The 20014-nt window shown below is 45.1% G+C and overlaps 1 protein-coding gene across 1 annotated transcript; it reads left to right on the top strand.

The window, feature by feature from the left end:
- The first annotated feature begins 674 nt into the window (after positions 1-674).
- LOC118378454 (sugar transporter SWEET1-like) lies at positions 675-7912 on the top strand. The gene is made up of 6 exons (XM_052495333.1): positions 675-901; positions 1329-1406; positions 1524-1647; positions 2974-3135; positions 4101-4220; positions 5881-7912. The coding sequence occupies exons 1-6, from the start codon at positions 834-836 to the stop codon at positions 5986-5988; spliced, it is 660 nt and encodes a 219-aa protein (XP_052351293.1). The 5' UTR covers positions 675-833; the 3' UTR covers positions 5989-7912.
- Positions 7913-20014: the final 12102 nt, after the last annotated feature.

Genomic DNA, 20014 nt, shown 5'->3' with positions numbered 1-20014 from the left:
AGGGTGTATGTGGTATAAAGTTACACTGTTTCGAACATTCCAGGCTATATTTGGGTATTTATATTGGATCTCAGTGATGAGACAGTAGAGGAGGTCATTCATTCCAACCCAGCATGCCTCCAAGGTGAAAACTTCACACTGTGCCCAGACTACACTACTAGACATCCCAGTATTCTGACTGTCGTCTTGTTGTCTGTCCCATAGAGGAATATGTCATTAGGATATTATTTGCTAAGGATGGGAGTTATATACAGCTATTATGGAGCACAGATACAGTATCTGACCTGACAAGGTAAAAATCTGTCGTTCTGCCCCTGAACAAGGCAGTTAACCCACTGTTCCTAGGCCGTCATTGAAAATAAGAATTTGTTCTTAACTGACTTGCCTAGTTAAATAAAATAATAAATATTGATCATCATTTCATTGTTGGAAACCTATCCAACCTCTCATCCTTATCTGCCAATCAGAGTGCATAATTATTTCAGAATACTGTGGTGTATTCATTAAGGAAACCGTTTACCGTTAAAGAACCAAACTGAAGCAAACAGAGCACAACGAGAGTTTCTATTGGACACGTAAAGTTAGGTGTCTCTCGTTACGTTCTGTTTGCTTCCGTATACGAAACGTTTTGCAACAGAATTGGCGAAATTAATACACCCCTGATTACAAACACGGAAATACAGTGTCGTTAGAATGACGTCAACCTTGAGTCGCTGATGCAGTTGTCAAATATTTGCACGATAGCTGATTTGATATTCACAGCGAAATTACTCACAATTTAGACACATACATAGCTATCTAGGTGGTGCTCCATATATTCCGTTTTCCGATCTATGGAGTTTTTGCAGTTTCTATCATGGGCGTGCATCGTATTTACAGTCGGGATGTTCTCGACTGGACTGTAAGTTTGAAAGCTTTCTGCCTTTCAGAGAAACTATCTGGCTAAGTAGCAAACGTTAGCTAGATACCTGTTCTTTATTGCCAACATCGCGAATTTGGACAGAGACCAAATTCAGTTCTAATTTGCTTGTTTGTATATCATTAAACTTTGGAAACATAGCCAGCTCGGTGTTGGTTAGCTAGCCAGCTAGCTAGTCCACCCTTCTCTCACAGATATGAGTTAATCAAATATTTGCTTAGTTATTCGTTCAATGCCTGAGGCTTGTGTAAATAGAATACTCAGGACAGGTGATAATAAAATAATGTTTTAGTTCAGTTGCATCCTTTTTCTTATGCTAGATTTGCAAGCAGGTCTTTTTAAAAGTGTGTGTGTGTGTGTGTGTGTGTGTGTGTGTGTGTGTGTGTGTGTGCGCGTGCGTGCGTGTCAGGACGGACCTGAAGAAGATGAGAGCTTCCAAAAGTGCAGATAACGTCCAGTTCCTCCCCTTCCTCACCACGTGCCTCAAGTAAGCTTTGTGTGTGGTGCCTAGGCAATGTGCCCGTGACCACTGATTAAACCCGGGTCGTCTGCACAAGTCATACTGTGTTAGCCCACTGAGCTAAAGTCTTGTCTGTCTCTATAGTAACCTGGGCTGGCTGTATTATGGGATACTGAAGACGGATGGGACTCTGGTCCTGGTTAACACCATAGGAGCCTGTCTACAGTCCCTCTACATCCTCTGCTACTGCCACTACACCAATGACAAGGTGAGTTGACCACAGTGTTTTATAGTCTCTCCTACTGCCACTACACCAATGACAAGGTGAGTTGTCCACAGTGTTTTATAGTCTCTCCTACTGCCACTACACCAATGACAAGGTGAGTTGTCCACAGTGTTTTATAGTCTCTCCTACTGCCACTACACCAATGACAAGGTGAGTTGTCCACAGTGTTTTATAGTCTCTCCTACTGCCACTACACCAATGACAAGGTGAGTTGTCCACAGTGTTTTATAGTCTCTCCTACTGCCACTACACCAATGACAAGGTGAGTTGTCCACAGTGTTTTATAGTCTCTCCTACTGCCACTACACCAATGACAAGGTGAGTTGTCCACAGTGTTTTATAGTCTCTCCTACTGCCACTACACCAATGACAAGGTGAGTTGTCCACAGTGTTTTATAGTCTCTCCTACTGCCACTACACCAATGACAAGGTGAGTTGTCCACAGTGTTTTATAGTCTCTCCTACTGCCACTACACCAATGACAAGGTGAGTTGTCCACAGTGTTTTATAGTCTCTCCTACTGCCACTACACCAATGACAAGGTGAGTTGTCCACAGTGTTTTATAGTCTCTCCTACTGCCACTACATCAATGACAAGGTGAGTTGTCCACAGTGTTTTATAGTCTCTCCTACTGCCACTACACCAATGACAAGGTGAGTTGTCCACAGTGTTTTATAGTCTCTCCTACTGCCACTACACCAATGACAAGGTGAGTTGTCCACAGTGTTTTATAGTCTCTCCTACTGCCACTACACCAATGACAAGGTGAGTTGTCCACAGTGTTTTATAGTCTCTCCTACTGCCACTACACCAATGACAAGGTGAGTTGTCCACAGTGTTTTATAGTCTCTCCTACTGCCACTACACCAATGACAAGGTGAGTTGTCCACAGTGTTTTATAGTCTCTCCTACTGCCACTACACCAATGACAAGGTGAGTTGTCCACAGTGTTTTATAGTCTCTCCTACTGCCACTACACCAATGACAAGGTGAGTTGACCACAGTGTTTTTTTAGTCACTTATCACATAGATACGGCCAGACCTGAATCCCCCAGGAGTGCATTCTTTTGTCTTAGAGATGGTCTGGTGTTAATTTCTGTAGATATCATAATGGTGTTTTTTTTTCTGTAAATAATCAAGGTTTGTTTGCTTTAGTCCATTGTTTGTATTTTTCCGTTAGGGTTTGAAGTACACTTTTAGTAAATCTGCCCACTGGTTCTCTGCTTGAAGCCTAGTTTTAGGGTGTGTGCCAAAATGGTAAAAATTAGTATGGGGTCAGTAAACTTGTGTGGTTGTGTTCGTTCCAGAGGCGAGTGACCTCTCAGACGTTACTAGCAGGAGGAGTGGTCTGTGGAGGCTGGCTGTACTTCAGTGTTGTCCTGCCTCAGGGAGAGTCTCAGCTGGCCCAGCTAGGTCTCACCTGCAGCCTGTTCACTATCAGCATGTACCTGAGTCCACTCGCTGACCTGGTAAATATGCAAACCCTTTCTTACAGTGTTTATACAATATGTACCCTATGTCCACGCATTGGACACGTTCTTCCACGCACTGGTGAAGAAACCTTTATACAACTTTAATACAGAGTTCAGATAACACACACTCACTAGCCTGGCAAACAGACCTATTGTTCCAATGTTCTGGTACCTACCACCCTGATACCCACAGTTCTCTGATTCCTCACATACTCTCATAAATATGTAAGGTAGCCCAACAACAGGCCAATTAGATTCCATCTTCAGAACATGACCACCTCTCTCATCACTCTCTCTCCCCTTGCCCTTTGCCTCTTCTCGTTGCCTCTGTGTTCCGGTTTATTCCTTCGCCCGGGCTGCACGATATGGGCAAAAAAGTCTAATTGTGATTATCTTTTGGGGGGTGCAAATATTGCGATTATATATATATACTGAACAAAAATCTAAACTCAACATGCAACAACTGAATTACAGTTCATATGATGAAATCAGCCAATTGAAATACATTCATTAGGCCCTAATCTATGGATTTCACATGACTGGGCAGGGGCGCAGCCATGGGTGGGCCTGGGAGGGAATAGGAAGTGTGCTGCTTGAGTGACAGGGGGTGGGGCTTGGTGTGTGTGGGAAGCAGCTGCAAGAAGAGAGATGCACTGAGTAAACTATAAAAACGGATGTTACACGTGGCGTTTCAAATTATTGCATGCAATATGGATCTCTTCCTATATGCACATGTCAATATTGATTTTTGATGTGAATTTGATTATTTGTGCAGCCCTCCCCTCCACCTTCCTGTTTGTCTCATTCCCCCTCTGTCTGTCTCGTATGATCCTGTGTCCATTTCCTGCCTTTCATCTGTGTCTTCCTGTTCTGGGTTCGTGTCTTATCCTATCTGCTGTGTTTTTGGATACATTGGAATTGTGTCAATTCATCACCCCCTCTCCCTCTCTTCTCTCTGTCAGATGGAGATAGTGCGTACTGGTAGTGTGGAGCGTTTGTCCTTCTCTTTGACTGTAGCTACCTTCCTCACCTCAACATCCTGGACGCTCTATGGACTACAGCTGCAAGACTACTATATCATGGTGTGTGTGTATACAGTGCATTCTGAAAGTATTCAGACCCCTTGACTTTTTCCACGTTACAGCCTTATTTTGAAATGTATTAAATATTTTTTTCCCTCATCAATCAATCTTTACTCTGTACTTTGGCAGTGATTACAGCCTCAGATCTTCTTGGGTATGACACTACAAGCTTGGCACACCTGTATCATTCTTCTCTGCAGATCTGCTCTGTCAGTTTGGATGGGGATTGTCGCTGCAAGGCAATTTTCTAGTCTCTCCAGAAATGTTTGATCAGATTCAAGTCTGTGCTCAGGCTGGGCCACTCAAGGACATTCAGTGACTTGTCCCGAAGCCAGTTCTGCGTTGTATTGGCAGGATTGTTGTCCTGTTAGAAGGTGAATCTTCACCTCAGTCGGAGGTCCTGAGCGCTCTGGTGCAGGTTTTCATCAAGGATCTCTCTGTACTTTGCTCCGTTCATCTTTCCCTCGATCCTGACTAGTCTCCCAGTCTCTGCCGCTGAAAACATCCCCACAGCTTGATGCTGCCGCCACCATGCTTCACTGTAGGGATGGTGTCAGGTTTCCACCAGACGTGACGCTTGGCATTCAGGCCAAACAGTTCAATCTTGGTTTCTTCAGACCAGAGAATCTTGTTTCTCATGGTCTGAGTCTTTAGGTGCATTTTAGCAAACTCCAAGCAGGCTGTCATGTGCCTTTTACTGAGGACTGGTTTCCATCTGGCCACGATACCATAAAATCGTGATTTGGTGGAGTGCTGCAGAGATGGTTATCCTTCTGGAAGATTCTCCCATCTCCACAGAGGAACTCTGGAGCTATGTCGGAGTGTTCTTGGTCACCTCCCTGACTAAGGCCCTTCTCCCCCGATTGCTCATTTTGGCCGGGTGTATATCTCAAAGTGCTGTACAGAATTCCAGCCTAAAACCCCAAACAGCAAGCAATGCAGGTGTAGAAGCACGGTGGCTAGGAAAATCTCCCTAGAAAGGCCAAAACCTAGGAAGAAACCTAGAGAGGAACCAGGCTATGAGGGGTGGCCAGTCCTTTGCCAAAGCACAGCCCCCACACCACTAGAGGGATATCCTCAACCACCAACTTACCATCCTGAGACGAGGCCGAGTATAGCCCACAAAGATCTCCACCACAGCTCAACCCAGGGGGCCGCGCCGCGCCAACCCAGACAGGAAGTTCACATAAGTGACTCAACCCACTCAAGTGACGCACCCCTCCTAGGGATGGCATGAACGAGCGCCAGTGACTCAGCCCCTGTAATAGGGTTAGAGGCAGAGAATCTCAGTGGAAAGAGGGGAACTGGCCAGGCAGAGACAGACTGTATGTGAGACATGGTAGGGGCTAGATGGAAGGGGACTGTTAAATGATTGTAAATTACCTTTAGGGAAAGGGGATACCTAGTCAGTTGTACAACTGAAATGTGTCTTCCGCATTTAAGCCATCCCCTCTGAGGCAGAGCGGTGCGGAGAACTGCCTTAATCGACATCCAGGTCTTTGGCGCCCGGGGAACAGTGGGTTAACTGCCTGCCTTAGGAACAGAACGACAGGTTTTTACCTTGTCAGCTCGGGGATTCGATCCAGCAACCTTTCGGTTACTGGCCCAACGCTCCTACCCACCAGGCTTTACCCTCTTTGTGTTTGTTTGTGTGTTACAGGTTCCAAACACGCCAGGCATTGTGACCAGTCTCATCCGGTTCTTCTTGTTCTGGAGATTTGCATCTGTCAATCAAGGTGTGCCATCCTATAAACTCATCGAAATCTAAGTGGCTGGAGACTCACACCAATGGTTTCAAGGGAGAGAGATAACAGGCTTCTTGACCCTATCATGGTCAGGCTGTCAATCACTGATATTGTTACTCATATTGTAAATGATTCATGATCACTCCTACCCACCAAGGGTTTAAGAAGACTCTCCTCTCAAGGCAGAAGCTGTCCCTAATCACAGATCTAGGATCAGAGTACCCTAGCAATGGGGGATGAAAAATTATGAATAAATATCTGACCCTGTATCAGTGGTTAGGGGCATCTTCCTCATCGTTCTCCCTCCACCACTTCCTTTTTGTGCCTTCTGTCCTAGTCTGGGACATCATTACTGCCACCTGAGAACTCAACCATGGGCGGGACAGTCCTGCCCTGTCAATCACAGTAGTCTCTGTTACCCAGTGGGAGGTTTTTTGCTCAGCATCAATGCGCTGCTATTGGTTGAATCGCTCTAACTGGGCAGGATGATCCCGCCTCTAGTGGGGTGTTATAGTTGACTTGTGAACTAGGGGTGAACAACTGTTCCTGGTAGCCACAGTATCTGCTGGGTTGTTCTTCTCTTTTAACTAGACTGATGTACATTTAGAAAGTTTTCAGACCCTTTGAGTTTTTCCACATTTTGTTACGTTACAGCCTTATTCTAAAATGTATTAAATTGTTTATTTTCCTCATCAATCTACACACAATACCCCATAATGACAAAGCAAAGAGGTTTATTTTTTTTCATTTTGTACATTTATAAAAAAAAAAGTAAAATATCACAGTTGCATAAGTCAGGCCCTTTACTCAGTACTTTGTTGAAGCACCTTTGGTTGCGATTACAGCCTCGAGTCTTCTTGGGTATGACGCTACGAGCTTGGCACATCTGTATTTGGGGAGTTTCTCCCATTCTTCTCTGCAGATCTTCTCAAACTCTGTCAGGTTGGATGGGAACGTTGCTACACAACTACTTTCGGGTCTCTCTGGAGATGTTAGATCAAGTCCAGAGACTCGAAGCCACTCTTGTCTTGGCTGTGTGCTTAGGGACGTCTAAGGTCACCTGGATAACCAGACGTCTAAGGTCACCTGGATAACCAGACGTCTAAAGTCACCTGGATAACCAGACGTCTAAGGTCACCTGGATAACCAGACGTCTAAGGTCACCTGGATAACCAGACGTCTAAGGTCACCTGGATAACCAGACGTCTAAGGTCACCTGGATAACCAGACGTCTAAGGTCTCGACTCGCTAGTTAATCAGTTCTATGAATGGATCCGTTAAGTACCACGGAGAGATGAAGAGGCTCCTAGTAGTACTAGTGCTCCTAGTAGTACTAGTTGTAGTGCTCCTAGTAGTACTAGTACTAGTGCTCCTAGTAGTAGTGCTCCTAGTAGTACTAGTTGTAGATGGGGTGTAGAGCCCTCAGTTGTCCATCCCTACTAGGGTTGCCAAACTCCAGGAACTTGTTTTTCCAGACATCCTGGTTGGAGGATTCACAGAATCTGAAGGGAATAAGAAGGAAATCTGGAGCCCTCCAACCAGGATTTCTGGAAAACCAGGGAATTTATTGAAAGTTCCTAGAGTTTTGCAACCCTTTCCCTACTCTAAGCAGACATGGCATGTACTCTACATCATCGGTACTTGGTCTCTAAATCCATGAACTGAGGGAAGACTAAGAATTCCATTCGTATTGTGTTTCATACACAATGTTTTTATTTGGGTCGTATGTCTTCGTGTGCACGTTGTGTTTTTATGTTTTTATTGGTTTACGTTTGTCCAAACTAAATATACTGTAAGTCTATTGTCTGTGCTCTTGTTGTTGATGCATTGGATTGTGTATAGGGTATTCTACATATGCTATTTTAATAGGATATTATCACTCTGGAAATAAGGGAGTTGGGGCTTTGCTGCTTCTTCGGACTGATTGAATAAATGTTTTATACTGTTGTTTAACATCCAGTGTTTTTCTTTGTGTGGATAAAGAGTATCCACATAGGCCTACTGCTAACATGAATAGGTACAATTTGATTGGCTGAATATGCAGACATTTTGAACGAGGTGAGAGCACTGCACTTGACCATGTGGAACACTAGAGGTGTATTCATTAGTCAGTTGCAAAACGTTTAGCAACAGAAACCGTTAACTCTGAAAGTAAGTTTCTATTGGACAAATTCAGGTAGGTCCCTCCCCGTTTTAGTTCTGTTTGCCTCCTAGAGTAAACGGTTTCCGTTGCAAAACACTTTCGCAACGGAATCTGACTAATGAATACACCCCTGCTCTTGTAGTTATGTGGGGTTTGTTTGTGTTTTAGGGTTAATGAGGTTACCCTTAGATTTGTTTGTGTGGAAAGCAGTGTGTGAGACCTTGCGTGATTGGGTGATACTGGGAACGAGCTTGTGTGAGTGAGACAAAGCAGTGTGATTGTTCTGCAATGAGAACGTGTTGATGATGTGTGTGCGCATGAGTAAGTGTGTTTTCCAAGCCAACACTGCCTGATTGGGCAGCTGTGGGAACGGCTGTGTTTCGGGTTTCTCAGCGTGTGTACCAGCTTCTCTTCCTGTACTCAAAAGATCCAGCCTCCCTACTGAGAACACAGACACAACGCCAAGAGGGTGGGAGTGGGGAAAAAGAGGGGGAGGAGATTGAGGGAGAGGGGACATGGAAAAGGAAGATGGGAGGAATAGGGTCAATGGAACATCAGAGATTGACAGTGTGACAGGAGATGTAAGAGAGAAGGGAAGGATCAAGGAAAAGGATAGAGACCTAGCTATGCCACAGGGAGAGAGACCTAGCTATGCCACAGGGAGAGAGACCTAGCTATGCCACAGGGAGAGAGACCTAGCTATGCCACAGGGAGAGAGACCTAGCTATGCCACAGGGAGAGAGACCTAGCTATGCCACAGGGAGAGAAACCTAGCTATGCCACAGGGAGAGAGACCTAGCTATGCCACAGGGAGAGAGACCTAGCTATGCCACAGGGAGAGAGACCTAGCTATGCCACAGGGAGAGAGAGAGACCTAGCTATGCCACAGGGAGAGAGAGAGACCTAGCTATACCACAGGGAGAGAGAGAGACCTAGCTATGCCACAGGGAGAGAGAGAGACCTAGCTATGCCACAGGGAGAGAGAGACCTAGCTATGCCACAGGGAGAGAGAGAGACCTAGCTATGCCACAGGGAGAGAGACCTAGCTATGCCACAGGGAGAGAGAGAGACCTAGCTATGCCACAGGGAGAGAGACCTAGCTATGCCACAGGGAGAGAAACCTAGCTATGCCACAGGGAGCGAGACCTAGCTATGCCACAGGGAGCGAGACCTAGCTATGCCACAGGGAGAGAGACCTAGCTATGCCACAGGGAGAGAGACCTAGCTATGCCACAGGGAGAGAGACCTAGCTATGCCACAGGGAGAGAGACCTAGCTATGCCACAGGGAGAGAGACCTAGCTATGCCACAGGGAGACTGAGATAGCTATGCCACAGGGAGACAGATAGACCTAGCTATGCCACAGGGAGAGAGATAGCTATGCCACAGGGAGACAGAGATAGCTATGCCACAGGGAGACAGAGATAGCTATGCCACAGGGAGAGAGATAGCTATGCCACAGGGAGACAGAGATAGCTATGCCACAGGGAGAGAGATAGTTATGCCACAGGGAGAGAGAGGCAGCCTACAGGTGTGACTACGAGATGGTCTGGTTTTGATTCAACTGGAAATCGAAGAGGATATCTATAAACATGAGAGCTCTACTCTAGGAGGAAGAGATGATGGATCTGAAGGCGTTCACATGCTTCTTGTGGGGAACAGTTTGTTCATATAATATATATATAAGGTTTGTTTTGGCTGTTTGCGCACACTTTGTTTTCTCGAGGCAAACTGAAGATCTGGAGCCGAAGTCTGCTCCCCTTCATCATCATTGGTCAACAGTAGGGATTCTTCAATGATGTGTTGTCATTCAACAACAGACCACTCGTTTTTATGCACATTTTTACACTTGAGTTATACTGCACCAAACACCTTAGTTAGATGTCAAAATGCTGACTGAAGTGAGAAACTCACCAGAAGTGGGCGGGCAGAAAGGACGTGCAGAACAGTGACTTTATTCTAGCAAGATAGACCATGTCTCCAATCATCTTTGCTGATAGCAATGTTATGTTTCCATAAGTGGGTGAATTGATCTAATGTAGCATGTATGGTAAAGCCTCAACCCTAAGCTATCTCTTCCATTTCAAATGAGCTAAAACAAAAATAAGTGAATCATGACAAAATATGTGTTTTGTGTGACTACAGCACCAGCAATAGAAGGCAAGAATAGAGACACGTTCTTATTGAGCGAGGCACTGGCTTCGGTTGGGTCATTATAATTCAAAACAATACATTCTAAAATAAATCACACGCTTCGCACGGTCGCCTTTGGTGAGTTTAGGCCATTAGATCTCCTCTGCAAAACGACTAAATTAATGACCGATTTCTTGAGTTATCTTTGTTTAATTCTGACAATTTTGAAATGCTTGTGTTCCCAGCTCCAACAGGGAGTGTATATTGTTGTGGGTGTAGTGATATGCTTGTGTTCCCAGCTCCAACAGGGAAGTGTATATTGTTGTGGGTGTAGTGAAATGCTTGTGTTCCCAGCTCCAACAGGAAGTGTATATTGTTGAGGGTGTAGTGAAATGCTTGTGTTCCCAACTCCAACAGGGAGTGTATATTGTTGAGGGTGTAGTGAAATGCTTGTGTTCCCAGCTCCAACAGGGAGTGTATATTGTTGTGGGTGTAGTGAAATGCTTGTGTTCCCAGCTCCAACAGGGAGTGTATATTGTTGTGGGTGTAGTGAAATGGTTGTGTTCCCAGCTCCAACAGGGAGTGTATATTGTTGTGGGTGTAGTGAAATGCTTGTGTTCCCAGCTCCAACAGGGAGTGTATATTGTTGTGGGTGTAGTGAAATGCTTGTGTTCCCAGCTCCAGCTCCAACAGGGAGTGTATATTGTTGTGGGTGTAGTGAAATGCTTGTGTTCCCAGCTCCAACAGGGAGTGTATATTGTTGTGGGTGTAGTGAAATGCTTGTGTTCCCAGCTCCATCAGGGAAGTATATATTGTTGTGGGTGTAGTGAAATGCTTGTGTTCCCAGCTCCAACAGGAAGTGTATATTGTTGTGGGTGTAGTGAAATGCTTGTGTTCCCAGCTCCAACAGGGAGTGTATATTGTTGTGGGTGTAGTGAAATGCTTGTGTTCCCAGCTCCATCAGGGAAGTATATATTGTTGTGGGTGTAGTGAAATGCTTGTGTTCCCAGCTCCAACAGGGAAGTGTATATTGTTGTGGGTGTAGTGAAATGCTTGTGTTCCCAGCTCCAACAGGGAGTGTATATTGTTGTGGGTGTAGTGAAATGCTTGTGTTCCCAGCTCCAACAGGGAGTGTATATTGTTGTGGGTGTAGTGAAATGCTTGTGTTCCCAGCTCCAACAGGGAGTATATATTGTTGTGGGTGTAGTGAAATGCTTGTGTTCCCAGCTCCAACAGGAAGTGTATATTGTTGTGGGTGTAGTGAAATGCTTGTGTTCCCAGCTCCAACAGGGAGTATATATTGTTGTGGGTGTAGTGAAATGCTTGTGTTCCCAGCTCCAACAGGGAGTGTATATTGTTGTGGGTGTAGTGAAATGCTTGTGTTCCCAGCTCCAACAGGGAGTATATATTGTTGTGGGTGTAGTGAAATGCTTGTGTTCCCAGCTCCAACAGGGAGTGTATATTGTTGTGGGTGTAGTGAAATGCTTGTGTTCCCAGCTCCAACAGGGAGTATATATTGTTGTGGGTGTAGTGAAATGCTTGTGTTCCCAGCTCCAACAGGGAGTGTATATTGTTGTGGGTGTAGTGAAATGGTTGTGTTCCCAGCTCCAACAGGAAGTATATATTGTTGTGGGTGTAGTGAAATGCTTGTGTTCCCAGCTCCAACAGGGGGTGTATATTGTTGTGGGTGTTGTGAAATGCTTGTGTTCCCAGCTCCAACAGGGAGTGTATATTGTTGTGGGTGTAGTGAAATGGTTGTGTTCCCAGCTCCAACAGGAAGTATATATTGTTGTGGGTGTAGTGAAATGGTTGTGTTCCCAGCTCCAACAGGAAGTATATATTGTTGTGGGTGTAGTGAAATGCTTGTGTTCCCAGCTCCAACAGGGAGTGTATATTGTTGTGGGTGTAGTGAAATGGTTGTGTTCCCAGCTCCAACAGGAAGTATATATTGTTGTGGGTGTAGTGAAATGGTTGTGTTCCCAGCTCCAACAGGAAGTATATATTGTTGTGGGTGTAGTGAAATGCTTGTGTTCCCAGCTCCAACAGGGAGTGTATATTGTTGTGGGTGTAGTGAAATGCTTGTGTTCCCAGCTCCAACAGGGAGTATATATTGTTGTGGGTGTAGTGAAATGCTTGTGTTCCCAGCTCCAACAGGGAGTGTATATTGTTGTGGGTGTAGTGAAATGCTTGTGTTCCCAGCTCCAACAGGGAGTATATATTGTTGTGGGTGTAGTGAAATGCTTGTGTTCCCAGCTCCAACAGGGAGTGTATATTGTTGTGGGTGTAGTGAAATGCTTGTGTTCCCAGCTCCAACAGGGAGTATATATTGTTGTGGGTGTAGTGAAATGCTTGTGTTCCCAGCTCCAACAGGGAGTGTATATTGTTGAGGGTGTAGTGATATGCTTGTGTTCCCAGCTCCAACAGGGAGTATATATTGTTGTGGGTGTAGTGAAATGCTTGTATTCCCAGCTCCAACAGGAAGTATATATTGTTGTGGGTGTAGTGATATGCTTGTGTTCCCAGCTCCAACAGGGAGTATATATTGTTGTGGGTGTAGTGAAATGCTTGTATTCCCAGCTCCAACAGGGAGTGTATATTGTTGAGGGTGTAGTGATATGCTTGTGTTCCCAGCTCCAACAGGGAGTGTATATTGTTGTGGGTGTAGTGAAATGCTTGTGTTCCCAGCTCCAACAGGGAGTATATATTGTTGTGGGTGTAGTGAAATGCTTGTGTTCCCAGCTCCAACAGGGAGTGTATATTGTTGTGGGTGTAGTGAAATGCTTGTGTTCCCAGCTCCAACAGGGAGTATATATTGTTGTGGGTGTAGTGAAATGCTTGTGTTCCCAGCTCCAACAGGGAGTGTATATTGTTGAGGGTGTAGTGATATGCTTGTGTTCCCAGCTCCAACAGGGAGTATATATTGTTGTGGGTGTAGTGAAATGCTTGTATTCCCAGCTCCAACAGGAAGTATATATTGTTGTGGGTGTAGTGATATGCTTGTGTTCCCAGCTCCAACAGGGAGTATATATTGTTGTGGGTGTAGTGAAATGCTTGTATTCCCAGCTCCAACAGGGAGTGTATATTGTTGAGGGTGTAGTGATATGCTTGTGTTCCCAGCTCCAACAGGGAGTGTATATTGTTGTGGGTGTAGTGAAATGCTTGTGTTCCCAGCTCCAACAGGGAGTGTATATTGTTATGGGTGTAGTGAAATGGTTGTGTTCCCAGCTCCAACAGGAAGTGTATATTGTTGTGGGTGTAGTGAAATGCTTGTGTTCCCAGCTCCAACAGGGAGTGTATATTGTTGTGGGTGTAGTGAAATGCTTGTGTTCCCAGCTCCAACAGGGAGTGTATATTGTTGTGGGTGTAGTGAAATGGTTGTGTTCCCAGCTCCAACAGGGAGTATATATTGTTGTGGGTGTAGTGAAATGCTTGTGTTCCCAGCTCCAACAGGGAGTGTATATTGTTGTGGGTGTAGTGAAATGCTTGTGTTCCCAGCTCCAACAGGGAGTGTATATTGTTGTGGGTGTAGTGAAATGCTTGTGTTCCCAGCTCCAACAGGGAGTATATATTGTTGTGGGTGTAGTGAAATGCTTGTGTTCCCAGCTCCAACAGGGAGTGTATATTGTTGTGGGTGTAGTGAAATGGTTGTGTTCCCAGCTCCAACAGGGAGTGTATATTGTTGTGGGTGTAGTGATATGCTTGTGTTCCCAGCTCCAACAGGGAGTGTATATTGTTGTGGGTGTAGTGAAATGCTTGTGTTCCCAGCTCCAACAGGAAGTATATATTGTTGTGGGTGTAGTGAAATGCTTGTATTCCCAGCTCCAACAGGGAGTGTATATTGTTGTGGGTGTAGTGAAATGCTTGTGTTCCCAGCTCCAACAGGAAGTGTATATTGTTGTGGGTGTAGTGAAATGCTTGTATTCCCAGCTCCAACAGGGAGTGTATATTGTTGTGGGTGTAGTGAAATGCTTGTGTTCCCAGCTCCAACAGGGAGTGTATATTGTTGTGGGTGTAGTGAAATGCTTGTATTCCCAGCTCCAACAGGGAGTGTATATTGTTGTGGGTGTAGTGAAATGCTTGTGTTCCCAGCTCCAACAGGGAGTGTATATTGTTGTGGGTGTAGTGAAATGCTTGTGTTCCCAGCTCCAACAGGGAGTGTATATTGTTGTGGGTGTAGTGAAATGCTTGTGTTCCCAGCTCCAACAGGGAAGTATATATTGTTGTGGGTGTAGTGAAATGGTTGTGTTCCCAGCTCCAACAGGGAGTGTATATTGTTGTGGGTGTAGTGAAATGCTTGTGTTCCCAGCTCCATCAGGGAAGTATATATTGTTGTGGGTGTAGTGAAATGGTTGTGTTCCCAGCTCCAACAGGGAAGTGTATATTGTTGTGGGTGTAGTGAAATGCTTGTGTTCCCAGCTCCAACAGGAAGTATATATTGTTGTGGGTGTAGTGAAATGCTTGTGTTCCCAGCTCCAACAGGGAGTGTATATTGTTGTGGGTGTAGTGAAATGCTTGTGTTCCCAGCTCCAACAGGGAGTATATATTGTTGTGGGTGTAGTGAAATGCTTGTGTTCCCAGCTCCAACAGGGAGTATATATTGTTGTGGGTGTAGTGAAATGCTTGTGTTCCCAGCTCCAACAGAGAGTATATATTGTTGTGGGTGTAGTGAAATGCTTGTGTTCCCAGCTCCAACAGGGAAGTATATATTGTTGTGGGTGTAGTGAAATGCTTGTGTTCCCAGCTCCAACAGGGAGTGTATATTGTTGTGGGTGTAGTGAAATGCTTGTGTTCCCAGCTCCAACAGGAAGTATATATTGTTGTGGGTGTAGTGAAATGGTTGTGTTCCCAGCTCCAACAGGAAGTATATATTGTTGTGGGTGTAGTGAAATGCTTGTGTTCCCAGCTCCAACAGGGAGTGTATATTGTTGTGGGTGTAGTGAAATGCTTGTGTTCCCAGCTCCAACAGGGAGTGTATATTGTTGTGGGTGTAGTGAAATGCTTGTGTTCCCAGCTCCAACAGGAAGTATATATTGTTGTGGGTGTAGTGAAATGGTTGTGTTCCCAGCTCCAACAGGAAGTATATATTGTTGTGGGTGTAGTGAAATGCTTGTGTTCCCAGCTCCAACAGGAAGTATATATTGTTGTGGGTGTAGTGAAATGCTTGTGTTCCCAGCTCCAACAGGGAGTATATATTGTTGTGGGTGTAGTGAAATGCTTGTGTTCCCAGCTCCAACAGGGAGTATATATTGTTGTGGGTGTAGTGAAATGCTTGTATTCCCAGCTCCAACAGGGAGTGTATATTGTTGAGGGTGTAGTGAAATGCTTGTGTTCCCAGCTCCAACAGGGAGTATATATTGTTGTGGGTGTAGTGAAATGCTTGTGTTCCCAGCTCCAACAGGGAGTATATATTGTTGTGGGTGTAGTGAAATGCTTGTGTTCCCAGCTCCAACAGGGAGTGTATATTGTTGTGGGTGTAGTGAAATGCTTGTGTTCCCAGCTCCAACAGGAAGTATATATTGTTGTGGGTGTAGTGAAATGCTTGTGTTCCCAGCTCCAACAGGGAGTGTATATTGTTGTGGGTGTAGTGAAATGCTTGTGTTCCCAGCTCCAACAGGGAGTGTATATTGTTGTGGGTGTAGTGAAATGCTTGTGTTCCCAGCTCCAACAGGAAGTGTATATTGTTGTGGGTGTAGTGAAATGCTTGTGTTCCCAGCTCCAACAGGGAGTGTATATTGTTGTGGGTGTAGTGAAATGCTTGTGTTCCCAGCTCCAACAGGGAGTATATATTGTTGTGGGTGTAATGAAGTGCTTGTGTTCCCAGCTCCAACAGGGAGTATATATTGTTGTGGGTGTAGTGAAATGGTTGTGTTCCCAGCTCCAACAGGGAGTATATATTGTTGTGGGTGTAATGAAGTGCTTGTGTTCCCAGCTCCAACAGGAAGTATATATTGTTGTAATGAAGTGCTTGTGTTCCCAGCTCCAACAGGGAGTATATATTGTTGTGGGTGTAATGAAGTGCTTGTGTTCCCAGCTCCAACAGGAAGTATATATTGTTGTAATGAAGTGCTTGTGTTCCCAGCTCCAACAGGGAGTATATATTGTTGTGGGTGTAATGAAGTGCTTGTGTTCCCAGCTCCAACAGGAAGTATATATTGTTGTGGGTGTAGTGAAATGCTTGTGTTCCCAGCTCCAACAGGGAGTATATATTGTTGTGGGTGTAGTGAAATGCTTGTGTTCCCAGCTCCAACAGGGAGTGTATATTGTTGAGGGTGTAGTGAAATGCTTGTATTCCCAGCTCCAACAGGGAGTGTATATTGTTGTGGGTGTAGTGAAATGCTTGTGTTCCCAGCTCCAACAGGGAGTGTATATTGTTGTGGGTGTAGTGATATGCTTGTGTTCCCAGCTCCAACAGGGAAGTATATATTGTTGTGGGTGTAGTGAAATGCTTGTGTTCCCAGCTCCAACAGGGAGTGTATATTGTTGTGGGTGTAGTGAAATGCTTGTGTTCCCAGCTCCAACAGGGAGTGTATATTGTTGTGGGTGTAGTGATATGCTTGTGTTCCCAGCTCCAACAGGGAAGTATATATTGTTGTGGGTGTAGTGAAATGCTTGTGTTCCCAACTCCAACAGGAAGTGTATATTGTTGTGGGTGTAGTGAAATGCTTGTGTTCCCAGCTCCAACAGGGAGTGTATATTGTTATGGGTGTAGTGAAATGGTTGTGTTCCCAGCTCCAACAGGGAGTGTATATTGTTATGGGTGTAGTGAAATGCTTGTGTTCCCAGCTCCAACAGGGAAGTATATATTGTTGTGGGTGTAGTGAAATGCTTGTGTTCCCAACTCCAACAGGAAGTGTATATTGTTGTGGGTGTAGTGAAATGCTTGTGTTCCCAGCTCCAACAGGGAGTGTATATTGTTATGGGTGTAGTGAAATGGTTGTGTTCCCAGCTCCAACAGGGAGTGTATATTGTTATGGGTGTAGTGAAATGGTTGTGTTCCCAGCTCCAACAGGGAAGTATATATTGTTGTGGGTGTAGTGAAATGCTTGTGTTCCCAACTCCAACAGGAAGTGTATATTGTTGTGGGTGTAGTGAAATGCTTGTGTTCCCAGGTCCAACAGGAAGTATATATTGTTATGGGTGTAGTGAAATGCTTGTGTTCCCAGCTCCAACAGGAAGTGTATATTGTTGTGGGTGTAGTGAAATGCTTGTGTTCCCAGCTCCAACAGGGAGTGTATATTGTTGTGGGTGTAGTGAAATGCTTGTGTTCCCAGCTCCAACAGGAAGTGTATATTGTTGTGGGTGTAGTGAAATGCTTGTGTTCCCAGCTCCAACAGGGAGTGTATATTGTTGTGGGTGTAGTGAAATGCTTGTGTTCCCAGCTCCAACAGGGAGTGTATATTGTTGTGGGTGTAGTGAAATGCTTGTGTTCCCAGCTCCAACAGGGAGTGTATATTGTTGTGGGTGTAGTGATATGCTTGTGTTCCCAGCTCCAACAGGGAGTGTATATTGTTGTGGGTGTAGTGAAATGCTTGTGTTCCCAGCTCCAACAGGGAGTGTATATTGTTGTGGGTGTAGTGAAATGGTTGTGTTCCCAGCTCCAACAGGAAGTATATATTGTTGTGGGTGTAGTGAAATGCTTGTGTTCCCAGCTCCAACAGGAAGTGTATATTGTTGTGGGTGTAGTGAAATGGTTGTGTTCCCAGCTCCAACAGGAAGTGTATATTGTTGTGGGTGTTGTGAAATGCTTGTGTTCCCAGCTCCAACAGGGAAGTAGTTTCTAACAATTCACAACAATACACACATCTGAAAGTAAAAGAATGGAATTAATAAATATATAAATATTAGGACGAGTAGCATTGTCTAAAATACAGTAGAAGAGAACACAGTATATACATATGAGATGAGTAAAGCATTACCTTTAAGGGAGTATGCAAGCGCACTTGTTTGGCTTGGCGCCTTTAGGGGGGAGGGTGTAAGGAAAGGGTGTAGGGAGCACAGTGGGGGGGTTCTCTGATATAAACTAGGAATAATACAGAGAGATGAAGGGAATCGTTGATGAGAGAAGGAGGGGCTGATTGGAGGGGTGTAGTCCCAATGTAAGGAGAGAGATGGGGACAATAGAAGGATCTACTGTATGGAGACACACAGACTAGACAAAGCTACAATGGGTTAATACACACCCATATGATCATTGTGATTGTGTACGTGTCTTGGAGAGAGAGTTAGGGTATGGTTGTCTGGGGCGTACGGGCTACAGGGGGACAAGATGTTGTGTGTGTTTAATCACTGGAACAATGGCAGTCTGCTCACAAACAGGATCCCTCTGTTTCCTGAGTCTCGCTCTCTCTCTTGCTCTTACACACACACACACACACACACACACACACACACACACACACACACACACACACACACACACACACACACACACACACACACACACACACACACACACACACACACACACACACACACACACACACACACACACACACACACACACACACACACACACACACACACACACAGAGAGACATAGACATGTACGCACGTACTCACAAATAACCAACCGAGCCACTGCCTGTTCACCCCACTACCATCCATAAGGTGAGGTCAGTACAGGGGCATCAAAGCAGGGACCGAGAGACTGAAAAACAGCTTCTATCTCAAGGCCATCAGATTGTTAAACAGCCATCACTAACACAGAGAGGCTGCTGCCAACATACAGACTTGAAATCATTGGCCACTTGAATAAATGGATCACTTTAATAATGTTGACATATCTTTCATTACTCATCTCATATGTTTATACTGTATTTTATACCATCTATTGCTCGGTCATCGCTCATCCATATATTTATTTATATGTATATACTCTTATTCCATTCCTTTACTTAGATTTCTGTGTATTAGGTAGTTGTTGAAATTGTTAGATTACTGTTAGATATTACTGCACTGTCGGAACTAGAAGCACAAGCATTTTGTTGCCCTCGCATTAACATCTGCTAACCATGTGTATGTGACCAATAACATTTGATTGGATTTGATTAAGCCTTCACTTCACTGGTAATGTCAAATTGAGATTGATTAATCTGAAGGATCAAATTATTCTCAGCAGAAACAGATTTAATAAGAACAGCAGGGGCTGAAGAGTGTAACATGGTGCAGACTCAGCATACACACACACACACACACACACACACACACACACACACACACACACACACACACACACACACACACACACACACACACACACACACACACACACACACACACACACACACACATACATTGACACAGTCAGCATGTGCACTCTCTACAATCAGTAAAAACACACCTGTCCCAGCTGTTGTTTTGAAGAGAGAAACAGGGCGAAAGAAGGAGGGAGGAATGTGCTTCTCTCTCATTTTTTTCTGTCACCCCCTCCTCTCTGTCTCTCTCCTCACCCCTCCTCTCTGTCTCTCTCTCCTCACCCCCTCCTCTCTGTCTCTCTCTCCTCACCCCCTCCTCTCTGTCTCTCGCTCCTCACCCCCTCCTCTCTGTATCTCTCTCCTCACCCCCCTCCTCTCTGTCTCTCTCTCCTCACCCCCTCCTCTCTGTCTCTCTCTCCTCACCCCCCTGCTCTCTGTCTCTCTCTCCTCACCCCTCCTCTCTGTCTCTCTTCTCACCCCCTCCTCTCTGTCTCTCTCTCCTCACCCCTCCTCTCTGTCTCTCTCTCCTCACCCCTCCTCTCTGTCTCTCTCTCCTCACCCCCTCCTCTCTGTCTCTCTC

Source organism: Oncorhynchus keta, chromosome 34 (genome assembly GCF_023373465.1).
Source record: "Oncorhynchus keta strain PuntledgeMale-10-30-2019 chromosome 34, Oket_V2, whole genome shotgun sequence".
NCBI lineage: Eukaryota > Metazoa > Chordata > Actinopteri > Salmoniformes > Salmonidae > Oncorhynchus > Oncorhynchus keta.
Note: the sequence above shows the minus strand (reverse complement) of the source record. Positions and strands in the feature narration are given on the sequence as shown.

What these genes read in the sequence shown, in the direction of transcription:
- LOC118378454 (XM_052495333.1), top strand. Translation starts at nt 834, where the DNA reads ATGGAGTTTTTGCAGTTTCTATCATGGGCGTGCATCGTATTTACAGTC. An exon ending in GCCACTACACCAATGACAAG is followed by an intron (nt 1,648 to 2,973) that starts GTGAGTTGACCA and finishes TGTTCGTTCCAG; the next exon opens with AGGCGAGTGACCTCTCAGAC. An exon ending in TGCAAGACTACTATATCATG is followed by an intron (nt 4,221 to 5,880) that starts GTGTGTGTGTAT and finishes TGTGTGTTACAG; the next exon opens with GTTCCAAACACGCCAGGCAT.